General features: G+C 38.8%; 1 protein-coding gene across 1 annotated transcript in view; it reads left to right on the forward strand.

The window, feature by feature from the left end:
• Positions 1 to 12,938, forward strand: part of tdrd12 (tudor domain containing 12) — a 192,576-nt gene that overhangs the window by 95,135 nt on the left and 84,503 nt on the right. The window contains exons 16-17 of the mRNA XM_059992994.1: positions 7,187 to 7,378; positions 9,628 to 9,756. Of these exons, the coding sequence (XP_059848977.1) occupies positions 7,187 to 7,378; positions 9,628 to 9,756 (321 nt within the window). The remainder of the gene's footprint in view (positions 1 to 7,186; positions 7,379 to 9,627; positions 9,757 to 12,938) is intronic.

Consider the following 12,938-nt stretch of genomic DNA (forward strand, 5'->3'; position numbering starts at 1 on the left):
TTTTGATGATTCTGGTCCTGGATTCATGGAATTCAGAAGAATGAGGGGTGACCTAATTGAAATCTATCAAATGGTAAAAGGCCTTGGATGTGGAGAGGATGTTTTCTATGGTAGGGGACTGTAAGACCAGAGGTCACAGAATAGAGGGGTGTCTTTTTAAAACCAAGATCTGAAGGAATATCCTTAGCCACAGAGTGGTGAATTTGTGGGGCTGAGAGAAAAATTGGATCAGTCATGAGGAAATGGCAAAGCAGACTCGATGAGTCATATGGCTTTTATTCTGCTCCTCTATCTTTTGGTCTTGTATCAGAATCAGATTTGTTATCACCCACATATGTCATTTTTTTTTTGGCAGCAGTACTGTGCAACTGATAAACTGACTACCTTTCCGGTTTAAAATGGCGCTACTGAAGTTGTGTGACAGGTTACTGGTAGATCAGAAAGCAGGAAATATGACTAAAAACATTAATAACACCTTTTCTGAAATAAATTGTGGTCAACTATCACCACAAGCAATGAAGAAGCAGGTGGTGGTGAAGCTGATTGAAAGGATGTGCCATGCTGGTGTATCACAAGCCTGGAACGCAACAATGTGTTAATGCTAGTGCCTCAAACGGAGTACATACTGCTGTTACTGTTTGAGTGAACAATTTGGACAAGAGTCAATGCAGTTGTTTCAATACCATCTATCTAACTCGGGTGCAAGGTTGGATCTCCAAGAGCTGAGCTGATTTAGTGAGATTGAGAACAGCTTCAGGCTGTGCAGTCCAGTTGAGTCGCTGCATTGGGGCCTGAGTCCAAGAGCGAGGCACTACTTGGTGCTTTGACAAAATAATATCAGCCCAGATAGACTGGAAAGCCTGAAAGCGGAGTTGAGGGTCATGCTGATTTTGCTCACTCTCCTGCGATGTTCATTCCCCTCTCCGGTGGCTGCCATCTTGCCGCATTTTTTGCCCCGCTAATATGATGAGCTTGAAATCGAGGCTTAGGCTTCAGGGAGTCGATCTAAGGACTCAGTCTGGTTCAGAATGTTTTCGTTTGCATGATGCATGTTTCTTTTCCTTCTTCTTCTGCGCAATGGTTATGGTCTTTTTTTAATTGGGTTCTTTGGATTTCTTGCCTTATGGCTGTCTGTAAGCAAACAGTTTTCAAGATGTATTCTTTACACGTTCTTTGATAATAAATGTACTTAGTTTTTTTTGATAAAAAGAAAGGTATGATTGGGGACCTCAAAAACAATCATTGCAAATAAGTAGAGGGTATGCTTTTGAGCTGCAGAAAAGGAGGAAGTCATGGAGTGGTTGTCAGTGGAGTCTCTGTGGGTAGAGATTAGGAATAGAAAGGGGTCGATAACTCTGCTGGGACTTTTTTTTACAGACCACCCAATAGAAACAGGGACATTGAGGAGCAGATAGGGAGACAGATTCTGGAGAGGAGTAATAATAACAGGGTTGTTGCGGTGCGAGATTTTAATTTCCCAAATATTGATTAGCATCTCCCTAGAATGAGGGGTTCAGATGGGGTAGAGTTTGTTAAGTGTGTTCAGGAAGGTTTCTTGACAAAATATGCAGATAAGCCTACAAGAGGAGAGGCTGTACTTGATCTGGTATTGGGAAATGAACCTGGTCAGGTGTCAGGTCTCTCAGTGGGAGAGCATTTTGGAGATAGTGATCACAATCCTATCTCCATTACCATACCATTGGAGAGGGATAGGAACAGACAAGTTAGAGAAGCGTTTAATTGAAGTAAGGGGAAATATGGGGCTATCAGACAGGAACTTGGAAACATGAATTGGATGTTCTCGGGGAAACATATGGAAGAAATGTGGCAAATGTTCAGGGGATATATGCGTGGGGTTCTGAGTGAGTACATTCCAATGAGACATGGAAAGCATGGTAGGGTACAAGATCCGTGATGTACAAAGGCTGTTGTGAATCTAGTCAAGAAGAAAAGAAGAGCTTACGAAAGGTTAAAAAAACTAGGTAATGATAGGAATCTATAAGATTATCAGGCTAGTTGGAAGGAGCTTAAGAATGAAATTAGGAGAGCCAGAAGGGACCATGATAAGGCCTTGGCGGACAGGATTAAGGAAAGCCCCAAGGCATTCTCCAAGTATATGAAGAGCAAGAGGATAAGACATGAGAGCATAGGACCCAATCAAGTGTGACAGTGGAAAAGTGTGTATGGAACCGGAGGAAATAGCGGAGGTACTTAATGAATACTTTGCTTCAGTATTCTCTATGGAAAAGGATCTTGGAGATTGTCGGGATGACATTGCAGCAGACTGAAAAGCTTGAGCATGTAGATGTTAAGGAAGAGGATGTGCTGGAGCTTATGGAAAGCTCCAAGCTGGATAAGTCACCGGGACCAGATGGGATGTATCCCAGGCTACTGTGGGAAGCAAGGGAGGAGATTGCTGAGCCTCTGGCAATGATCTTTGCATCCTTAATGAGGAGAGGAGAAGTTCCGGAGGATTGGAGGGTTGCTGATGTTGTTCCCTTATTCAAGAAAGGGAGTAGAGATAGCCCAGGAAATTATAGACTAGTGAGTCTTACTTCAGTGGTTGGTAAGTTGATTGAGAAGATCCTGAGAGGCAGGATTTATGAACATTTGGAGCGGCATAATATGATTAGGAATAGTCAGCATGGCTTTGTCAAGGGCAAGTTGTGCCTTATGAGCCTGATTGAATTTTTTGAGGATGTGATTAAACACGTTGATGAAGGTAGAGCCATAGATGTACTGTGTATGAATTTTAGCAAGGCATTTGATAAGGTACCCCATGTAAGGCTTATTGAGAAAGTAAGGAGGCATGGGATCCAAGGGGACATTGATTTGTGGATACAGAACTGGCTTGCCCACAGAAGGCAAATGGTGGTTGTAGATGTGTCATATTCTGCATGGAGGACGGTGACCAGTGGTGTGCCTCAGGGTTCTGTTCTGGGACCCCTACTTTTTGTGATTTTTTTATAAATGACCTGGATGAGGAAGTGGAGGGATGTGTTAGTAAATTTGCTGGTGACACAAAGATTGATGGTGGTGTGGATAGTGTGGAGGGCTGTCAGGTTATAACGGGACATTGATAGGATGCAAAACTGGGCTGAGAAATGGCATGGAGTTCCACCCAGATAAGTATGAGGTGGATCATTTTGGTAGGTTAAATATGATGGCAGAATATAGCATTAATGGTAAGACTCTTGGCAGTGTGGAGGATCAGAGGAATCTTGGGGTCCGAGTCTATAGGACACTCAAAGCAGCTACGCAGATTGACCCTGTGGTTAAGAAGGCATACGGTGCATTGGCCTTCATCACTTGTGGGATTGAGTTTTAAGAACTGAGAGGTAATGTTGCAGCTATATAGGACCCCGGTCAGACCCCGCTTGGAGTACTGTGCTCAATTCTGGTTGCCTCACTACAGGAAGAGCGTGGAAACCATAGAAAGTGTGCAGAGCAGATTTACAAGGATGTTGCCTGGATTGGGGAGCATGCCTTATGAGAATAGGTTGAGTGAACTCGGCCTTTTTTCCTTGGAGGGTTGGAGGATGAGAGGTGACCTGATAGAGGTGTATAAGATGATGAGAGGCATTGATCGTGTGGATAGTCAGAGGCTTTTCCCCAGGGCTGAAATGGCTAGCACAAGAGGGCATAGTTATAAGGTGCTTGGAAGTAGGTACAGAGGAGATGTCAGGGTTAAGTTTTTTACAGAGAGAGTGGTGAGTACGTGAAATGGGCTGCCAATGCAGCAGTGGAGATGGAAATGTTAGGCAGGGTCTTTTAAGAGACTCCGGGATGGCTACATGGAGCTTAGAAAAATAGAGGGCTATGAGTAAAGCGTAGGTAGTTCTAAGGTAGGGACATATTCAGCACAGCTCTGTGAGCCAAAGGACCTGTACTGTGCTGTAGGTTTACTATGTTTCTCTGTCAGGAAGGGAATGACTTGCTACCGAGTATCCGTTTTCTGACTTGTTCTTATAAGCATGCCGTTTTGAGTTTCTGTTCATTGATGAGCCTGAGGATATTAATGTTAAGAAATGGCAATGTTAATGCCTTAAAATGTCATGGGCAATGAATGTTGAATAATACTTTCATTACAGGTTATTATTTGCCACTTATTCCATCTGCTGTCAAGTATACTGCTTTCACTGGTATTGCAATATCTAGACAGTCAGCCAAACCCCATTCAAAACTGACATGAGTCAGGATATAGCCTCCTAGCTCCTTGATTGTATTGTAACTCAGTAGCATGACATAGTAAATGAGGAGTGAAACTGAAAAAAACATCAAAATAAAGTGCAATTACCACATTGTTACATTCACACAAGTTAACATACACAGATAATTAAGAACTTAGTTAAGTTTCCTGCAGGTAAATATTATAAGATTCCAACAAGTGAATACTAAAGGTAAATGGTATGTTTAAACCATTAGCATCTAGGTTAGTGTCTAATAAACTCAAAAATAACATTCTACTTCAGCAAAATTTTATTCATACTTTTAAATTGACTTCTAAACAATGTAACATCAACTTACAAGCAATGCTTCTAGGGAAATAACAAGGGATGACCTTAGATAGAAACTAATTTTGCTCCTAACATAATTCTCTGGCCTTCTGCCAGCCAATGTGCTTTCCTACTTACTTAATACAGATCTGAAACTGCTCATTTCAAAATAAAAGCTGAAAATTGTTTAGTTACATAGTTTAAAAAAAAAACAAACTAATTTCCTGAACATTCCCTGCCTGACCTTTTGTGAGGTAAGCACTAAATACTTTGTTATGATGCTTAACATCAATCTTCTTTGGTGAGGAGCAAAACAATTTCTGAGGCAGGTCTGTCCTTCAGTGAAATCAACAAGGCTGCCCAAGCACAAATTCTATCATAGTACTTTTCTGTTATATTTTCAAACAAATATTTTTAAGCAAGGTTAACAGTCCCCTTTATTACTGGGCATTTTGCAACATTTTGAGTTAGAGATAAAAAGTAGCTGGAAGGCATTAAACAAAATGTACAAATATGAGAACGAATAGAATGTATTTGAAAATGCTACTTTTCTTCCTCATCTCAGAGTAGCCCAAGGGTGATTTCCCATTGAACTGCATTTTATACATGTAAGGGTTCCTGAGGTTATAAATGATTTGACATATGGAAATCTGACAATGAAATTCTCCATCCATTTTCAAAGTTAGAGTATAACTACAATACCAAAGCACCAAATGCTAGTTGTATAGCATTATCGAGAAATGGTGCTGTAAAGGTTCTAGGAATGTGCAGCTTTTTAAAATCTTTGCAATGAGTCCCTCCAGGCTTCCCACTTGTCGAGTTTCTCCTTTGGGGGGAGGGGGGTAGATGGGATGTGTCCCCAGTCACACATGTCTATAGGAAGTTCCCTTAGAAGAGCTCTGCCCTAGATAGTGCCTGGAGCCACCAAATCCAGGGGATCAATCACAGTATTCACTGTGGACAACACTCTTTGCTGAATGAATGGATTATTAATGTGTGATACTGCAAAGGTGAAGGTGTCAGTCATCATCTTCCACAGGAGTCCCAAACTGCATTGTATTGGTTTGACTTCTTCACTGAGGTCCACGTCCTTAACAACTACTGCACAACCTCCAGGAGGGAACGCGTTCATAACAGCTTCACTGTTTGAAGCAAAATTATGCAGCTGCAGATTTGACTCTTCAACAAATGCTTTGGTCCTCTGCAGGAAGTTGATAGCTTCAGTATTGGTAGGTACAGGTGCAAGCCAGTGGTCAACATTGAAGTGATATTCCAAAAACTGATCGGTCTCAGCTCCATGTTCACCAGTGCCCTTGGCTGGCTCTTCTAAGCCCATAGGCTTTAGATAGATACCTCTTTCTCCCAACATAAACCCCCGGGTCTTCAGTCAGCCAGTGCTTTCTACTTATTAATTCCTGACTGCACAGGAAGTGACCTGATACAAATCTGAAACAGCTCATTTCAAAATAAAAGCTGAATGTGCTTAATCATGTAGTAAAAGCAAACAAATTGCCTGAAAGCCGGAACACCAAATATACCAACTTTACATTTATTGATGGATGGGACATGATTGATGAATCATTTGAAAATGCTCCGTCAACAATCCTGTGCTGGGAAAGGAATGATTAACTTTCAACCACAGTCATTTGCCTTGTGTGAGATAAAACTCCATCCATTAGAATATTTACTTGTAATACTAATTGGCCTCGGTTTTACCAGGCCACATTCAGCCATCAGGTGAGAGATGGGATTAAAGAATTCTGATTGGAAAATAGAATATAGTCAGACTTTGTCTATGTTATAAGAAAAATATGAGGAGAGTCATCATCGCATCATAATTCCTTCAAATGTTTCCTAAAGTGTGTGATATTCTCATTGCCACGCTTTAGGAAGCACATCAGTGCTCTTGAGAATGGAATTACTTGAATAAATCCAGTGATGAGAAATTTCAGATGCCAAGATTGACTTTGAATCTGGGTATGTTAGTCTTGGAGCAGAGAAGATTAAGAGCAGGTTTAATAAATAATCATTCTGGGCTTTAACTACAGTGAGTAATGAGCTTTATGATCTCCTCTTGTGCTTTATCAATTCTATAGATTTTCCATCAACCATACTTTCCAGTTCATTTACAACAACCTTTATAAAGCTAAAAGTTGCTGTGAAACTGTTTTCGGCATGCATTTTCGTTCTGTCACCAGTAGTGCATTACTTTTTTTTTTGGTATCACTTGTCCAAAATTCTGGCAGGGGAATTCTGGTTTTAACTGGCAAAACATGATTATTAATGGAAGTGAGATTAATTTTATTTCTGTGTGGTGTAGTATTAATTATTAGTAACATTTCAATTTTATTCACTTTAATTAGACTTAAAAGATTATTATCATTGATTATGCATAACTTCAGTGTTTGAATATAAACATGGTGATGCACCATCAATAACTCCCGGAGATGAGAGGCAAACGATAGACTTTTATTAGCTGCAAGATACCACCACACAACATCCTGGAGACTGAGGGGGGGGAGCATTGCCTCCAACCCGCCTTTATACAGGGGTCTGTGGGAGGAGCCACAGGAGATGTCAGCAGAGGGGCGTGTCCAGACAGGTATATGTAGTTCACCACACATGGGAATTCTGAAATATTGTTCTCAAGATGTATGATAGAAAAAAATATAATTTATTTTCAATCATAGACGACTACTATCTTACAACACTTCAAGGAGGCCACTAAGGTTCCGGAAAGATTTTCAACTCCACAACAGCTCATCGCTGTTGGAAAGCATTGGGCAAAAGAAATGGAAATTTTGATAAAAGAAAATCAAAGTGATCCTTATGTTGTTATAACAGACATGGAAGAAGCTGCACTTTATGGAAAAGTGCATCAGGTATGTACAAGAGAAACATGAATATTTTCAGAAGCTTTGCTGTGCTCACCTCATCGTAGTTAAATGCTTTTGTTTTGAAAATTATATCTTGGTTACTGTAATTTATGTACTATGCCTAAGTGCTTTAAACCAACTTGATTAAGGGATGGAAATTGCAAAGGAAAGAGAAAATAGGGAGGTGATGTTAGAGAAGTTGTAAGTGAACTAGGTTAAAAAAAAAACTAGGTCAAGCAGCAAACAGGAGTTAAACTACAGAAAATTGAGAGTGATAAAATGAAAAGCTCTATATCTGAATGCTTGTTATGTTGCAACAAGGGAAATTAATTATTGGCACAAGTATAAGTAAATTGTTCTTGAAATTGGATGCAAGGTGATCAAAGTTGGAAAAATAAATAAATGTGCCAGGATATTTGACATACAACGACTGGCAGTAAGGAAAAGGGGATGATAAAGAATTATTAATAAGGAATACAGAACATGCTTTAAAATTAGAATCAATTTGGATCAACCTAAGAAGCAGCAAAGGGTAGAAAACTTTGGCCCTTTATTTATCAGTTGCAATTACTGGCTGTAATATTAGGAGTGGCATGAATCGGAAAATCAGAGGCTCATATAACAGCAAAGACACTTAATTATTGGAGACTTTATTAAAGCAGATTTATTATCTCTCGGATAATATAGATCAAGTCATAGAATGTGTTCTAGGCACCCTTCTTGATTAATATTTTGATGAACTGAAGAGGAGAAATATTATTTTGAATCTTGTTTCATGCAGTGAAAAGAGGTTGGTTGATAGTCTTGCTTTCCAGGGTCCTAAAAAAAAAGTCTAAATTTTACAGTCAGTTTGAAAGTGAGGAAGTTGAATGCAAAACCAAGCTATTAAATCTAAACAAAGTTAACTATGCAAGTATGAAAGGAGAGTTGGTTGTGGTTGGTTAGGAGAACACACTGAACAACATGATGGTGGGCAGATAATATTGAGCACTTAAAGAAATGTGTATTTTGCAAAAATAAAAATCCTTATAGGCAGAAATGCCCAAAAGGAGAAATGATTTATCTATGACTGACAATAACAATTAGAAGTAGTATTAATTTTTTTTTAAAAGGTTTATAACTTAGTCAGAAATGTGACTAAGCTATTTTAAAATTCATTACTGGAGGCCTAGAAGCTTGATAAACAGAGAGATAGAATTTGAGTGTGAACTTGTGAAAAATGATGTTAGTGGCTGAATGGTATCATGGACAGTACAGTTGCACTGCAATGAGACCTGCTGCTTCACAGCTCCAGCCTGGTGCAGCCTATGTGGAATTTACATGTTAATGTGGGTTTCCTCAAACTCACACCTATTAGAAACATGCCCGATGAGTTCAAAAACCCTTTAACTCTACTACACTTTTTTGTTTCTCCACTTGTTCTCCTTAACTTCCCTCAGATATTTACTATTTGCACTCTAGAGTTAACTTACAGTGACCAATCAACCAGGCAATTTAGGTCTTTGGGACATGTGAGGAAAGCATGGAAAAATTTATCTGATCACAGGGAGACATGCAAGCTGAAAACATAGCACCAGAACTGAAGGCTGAACTGTAAAATTGGGATTGTGTCTGCAGATTCAACCTTGACCTTGTTTTTGCGAAGTCATTTTTTCCTCACTCTTCATTGTCTTTTTTGCAATTTACTTTATAATTTATATTCTGTGTGCTGCCTGTATCTACAGTATGTCTGTGACACTGCTGCAAGCAAGCCTTTTAAGTTCCGGTATCTCATTGCCCATGAAAATAAACTCAATTTGACTTGACTTTATAATTCTCAATCTTGTATCCAAGTACTTTATGGTCATGCCTCCTTTTCTTTGTAATTACCTGCAGCTCTATTAGCTTCCAGGATTACTGTGTTCCTCTAATTCTGTCCTAATGAGCTTTTCAATTTTTGAAAATTAAATATTTGTGTACCTGGTAATGCCAGAATTTGTTGCTCATCTCTTCTTTCTGTAAGTTTTTTCTCTTTCTGTGAAGTTAGTCATTAATATTTTTGTTTGACTGTGCTACTGCAAAGCCCCTTAAATTTTTAAAAGTTAAATATTAAGGCTGTTTTGTGAGTGGAAGTAATTGTGCCCTGTAATACTTGCACTTCATAGGTTCAGGAGAATAGCTGAGAAGTTACTATTATGTTCTGTTTAGTAATATTAAAGAATATTTTTATGAGTCCTGCTTGCTTTAACTGTATGTCAATGATATTTCTTTAATAGATAGTGCAGCTTTGTCTAGACGATGAGAAAACATCATTGTTGTTGACCATGTTGGACTTCACTTCTGAGGTTTTACAAAAGACTTTGATTTTTGCTAATTGTGCCGAGGAAGTTAATCATGTGTTTAAAGTAAGTAACTGTGATTTCAATACACTCTAACAGTCTCTGAGAATACAATGATCTAAGTTATATGTAATTGGCAAAAATAACACACAAAAATAACACAAAAATAACTCTCTGCAAAGGCTGATAACTGTTGTGCAAACATTGTTTTACTGCTTACTTAGTAAGTTGGAGAAAAAAATCTTTATGCTCCTGAAATTTTAAAGGGAATTTAGCAAAACAACATATTGAGAGGCTGAGAGGTAGATTTAGAGGGGATTTGATGGGGAATATTTTTCACAGTGTTTGGAATCTCAAATATGTTGCCTGATGAGATGGTGGAGGCAAACACTCTTATAACATTTATGAAACATCTAGACAAATACACGAATTACCAAGGCCTAAAAGGTTACTCATTAAATATGTATAAATAAATCTGCTAATTGGTATGGACATGGTAGCATGACGGACATGTTCCTGTGCTGTATGACTAATATTTAAAGGGATATATAAAGTTAAGTCAGCAACAAATGGAAAAAATCAATGCTACAGTCATCTTTTCTGAATGATGCTGAGAGATGCATTCTAGGACTTGCTGGGAGACATCATCAATGATGTAACCTGGGGTCATCGGGTGTTTCAGGTCTTTCAACATCAGACTCCCTTGCCCAGACGACCCAGCCAGGGTTGATCAGGCCGTGGCTTTTGTCTCGTCAGTGTTGGTCCACAGTTTATACCTGTTGATTCATGGCCATCTGGAGGCATGCTCAGTAGCCTCTGTGATGGATCTGCTGGTTCTTCTCTTTGCAATCCCTGTAATTCCAAAGAGAGAGTAGGTATTGCAGTGCAAGCAGCCAGCAAAACCTGATGACCAAGAAAGTTATAAGAGGTCAAGGTACAATCTCCAGAAAGCCATCTCACGGCAAAGTGGCAATTCTGGACTACAGATGTAGACTTGAATCAGTGAAGAATGCTTGACCGTTGTGGCAGAGCTTGAATGCTTTCATCTCTTAAAGTCAAGTTAAGTGACATCATTACCAGATGAGCTCAATGCCTTCTATGCTTGTTTGATGTCCAAAACATAGAGGAGCCATCATGAAGTCCCACAGCCCCTGACGATCCTGTGACTGCAGTCCCTGAGGCCGAAGTGCAAACAGCCTTCAGGAGGGTGAGCCCACGAAATTCATTCTGTCCAGACGGGTACCTGGTCAAGTAATAAACAATTGTGCCGAACATCTGGCTGGAGTGTGCACTGAGATCTTTAACCTCGCGTGTTGGCGATCTGAGGTACCCACCTGCTTCAAGCAGGCTTCAATTATGTTCAAGAAGAATGTGGTAACCTGCCTCAATGACTATCAACCAGCAGCACTTACATCCACAGTGATGAAGTGTTTAGAGAGGCTGGTGATAAAACATATCAGCTCCTGCCTGAGAAGTGACTTAGATCCACTTCAATTTGTCTGCTGAGCAACATCTCCACAGCTGATGCCATCTCATTGGGTCTTCACTCAATCCTGGAACATCTGGGCTGCAAAGATGGATACATCAGAATGCTCTTTATCAACTACAGCTTGGCATTCAGTGCTATCATCATCTCAAAACCAATCAATAAACTCAAAGACCTTGGCCTCAATACCTCCTTATTTAATTGGATGTTTGATTTCCTCACTTACAGATCCCAGTCAGTTCATATTGGCAACAACCTCTTCTCCATAATCCCCATCAACAGAGGTACCGTGCTTTACACTTATGACCGTATAGCTAAGCACAGCTCCAATGCCATGTTTAAGTTTGCTGATGACGCCACTATTGTAAACTGAATCAAAAGTTGTGACTGATCAGCATACAGGAGGGAGATTATAAATCTGGCTGAGAGATGCCATAACCTTTTACTCAATGTCAGCAAGACCAAAAAGCTGATTATTGACTTCAGGAGTAGGAAACCAGAGTCAGTCCTCATTGGAGGATTGGGTGAAGAGGGTCAGCAACTTTTAAGTTCCTCAGGTTTATTATTTTGGAGCTCTTATCCTAGACCCAGCGTGTAAGTGCAATTACAAAGAAAGCATGGCAGCTCCCCTACTTCCTTAGGAGTTTGTGAAGATTTGGCATTGATGAACTTCTATAGAGTATGTTGTAGTGGAGAGTATAGTGTCTGGCTGCATCACAGCCTGATATGGAAACACCAATGCTCTTCAATGTAAAATCCTTTTCTTTCTTTCTTTTTCAATCTTTTTATTGAGTTTCATATATAAAAAAAACATAACATAATAATGAATAGGTTATAAGTGCAATAGACTTGAAATTACATTAATAATAAGATAACAATATCCTATTAAAATATCAACAAAAAAAGTACATTAATCAATCAAGCCTATAATAATTATATATGAAAAAAATAAAAATAATCATCAAAAGAAAAAAAAATTAAAAATACAAGAAAAAATATATATTGAGAAAAAAAACACTAAACTAAACTAACATGGGCAATAATAACAGTTTATATGTATATGATAGTGTCAAAAACTCCGGAACTCCATACCTGAACAAGAATAAGCAGAGAGAAGGTCTGGAAGAGGCCAAATTAATTCATATGAAAATGTCGAATGAACGGTCCCCAAGTTTCTTCAAATTTAATTGATGAGTCAAAAATAGTGCTTCTAATTTTTTCCAAGCTCAGATAAGAAATAGTTTGAGAGAACCACTGAAACGTGGTAGGAGGATTTACTTCTTTCCAATTTTGTAATATAGACCTTCTGGCCATTAATGTTACAAAAGCAATCATTCGTCTAATTGAAGGGGAAAACTGATTACCATCCTCATTTGGTATACCAAAAATTGCAGTAATAAAATGAGGTTGTAAATCGATATTCCAAATTGAGGAAATGGTAGCAAATATGTCCTTCCAATAGTTATGTAAAGTGGGACATGACCAAAACATGTGGGTCAATGAAGCCACATCTGAATGACATCTGTCACATTGAGGGTTAATATGAGAATAGAATCGAGCAAGCTTATCTTTAGACATATGAGCTCTATGTACAATTTTAAATTGTATTAAAGCATGTTTAGCACATATAGAAGAATTAACCATTTGTAAAATTTTTTCCCATTTTTCTATTGATATATTATATTGAAGTTCTTTTTCCCATTCTTGTTTAATTCTACCTGATATTTCTGGTTGTATCTTCATAATCATATTATAAATAAAA

This window comes from Hypanus sabinus, chromosome 17, assembly GCF_030144855.1.
Source record: "Hypanus sabinus isolate sHypSab1 chromosome 17, sHypSab1.hap1, whole genome shotgun sequence".
Taxonomy (NCBI): Eukaryota; Metazoa; Chordata; class Chondrichthyes; order Myliobatiformes; family Dasyatidae; genus Hypanus; species Hypanus sabinus.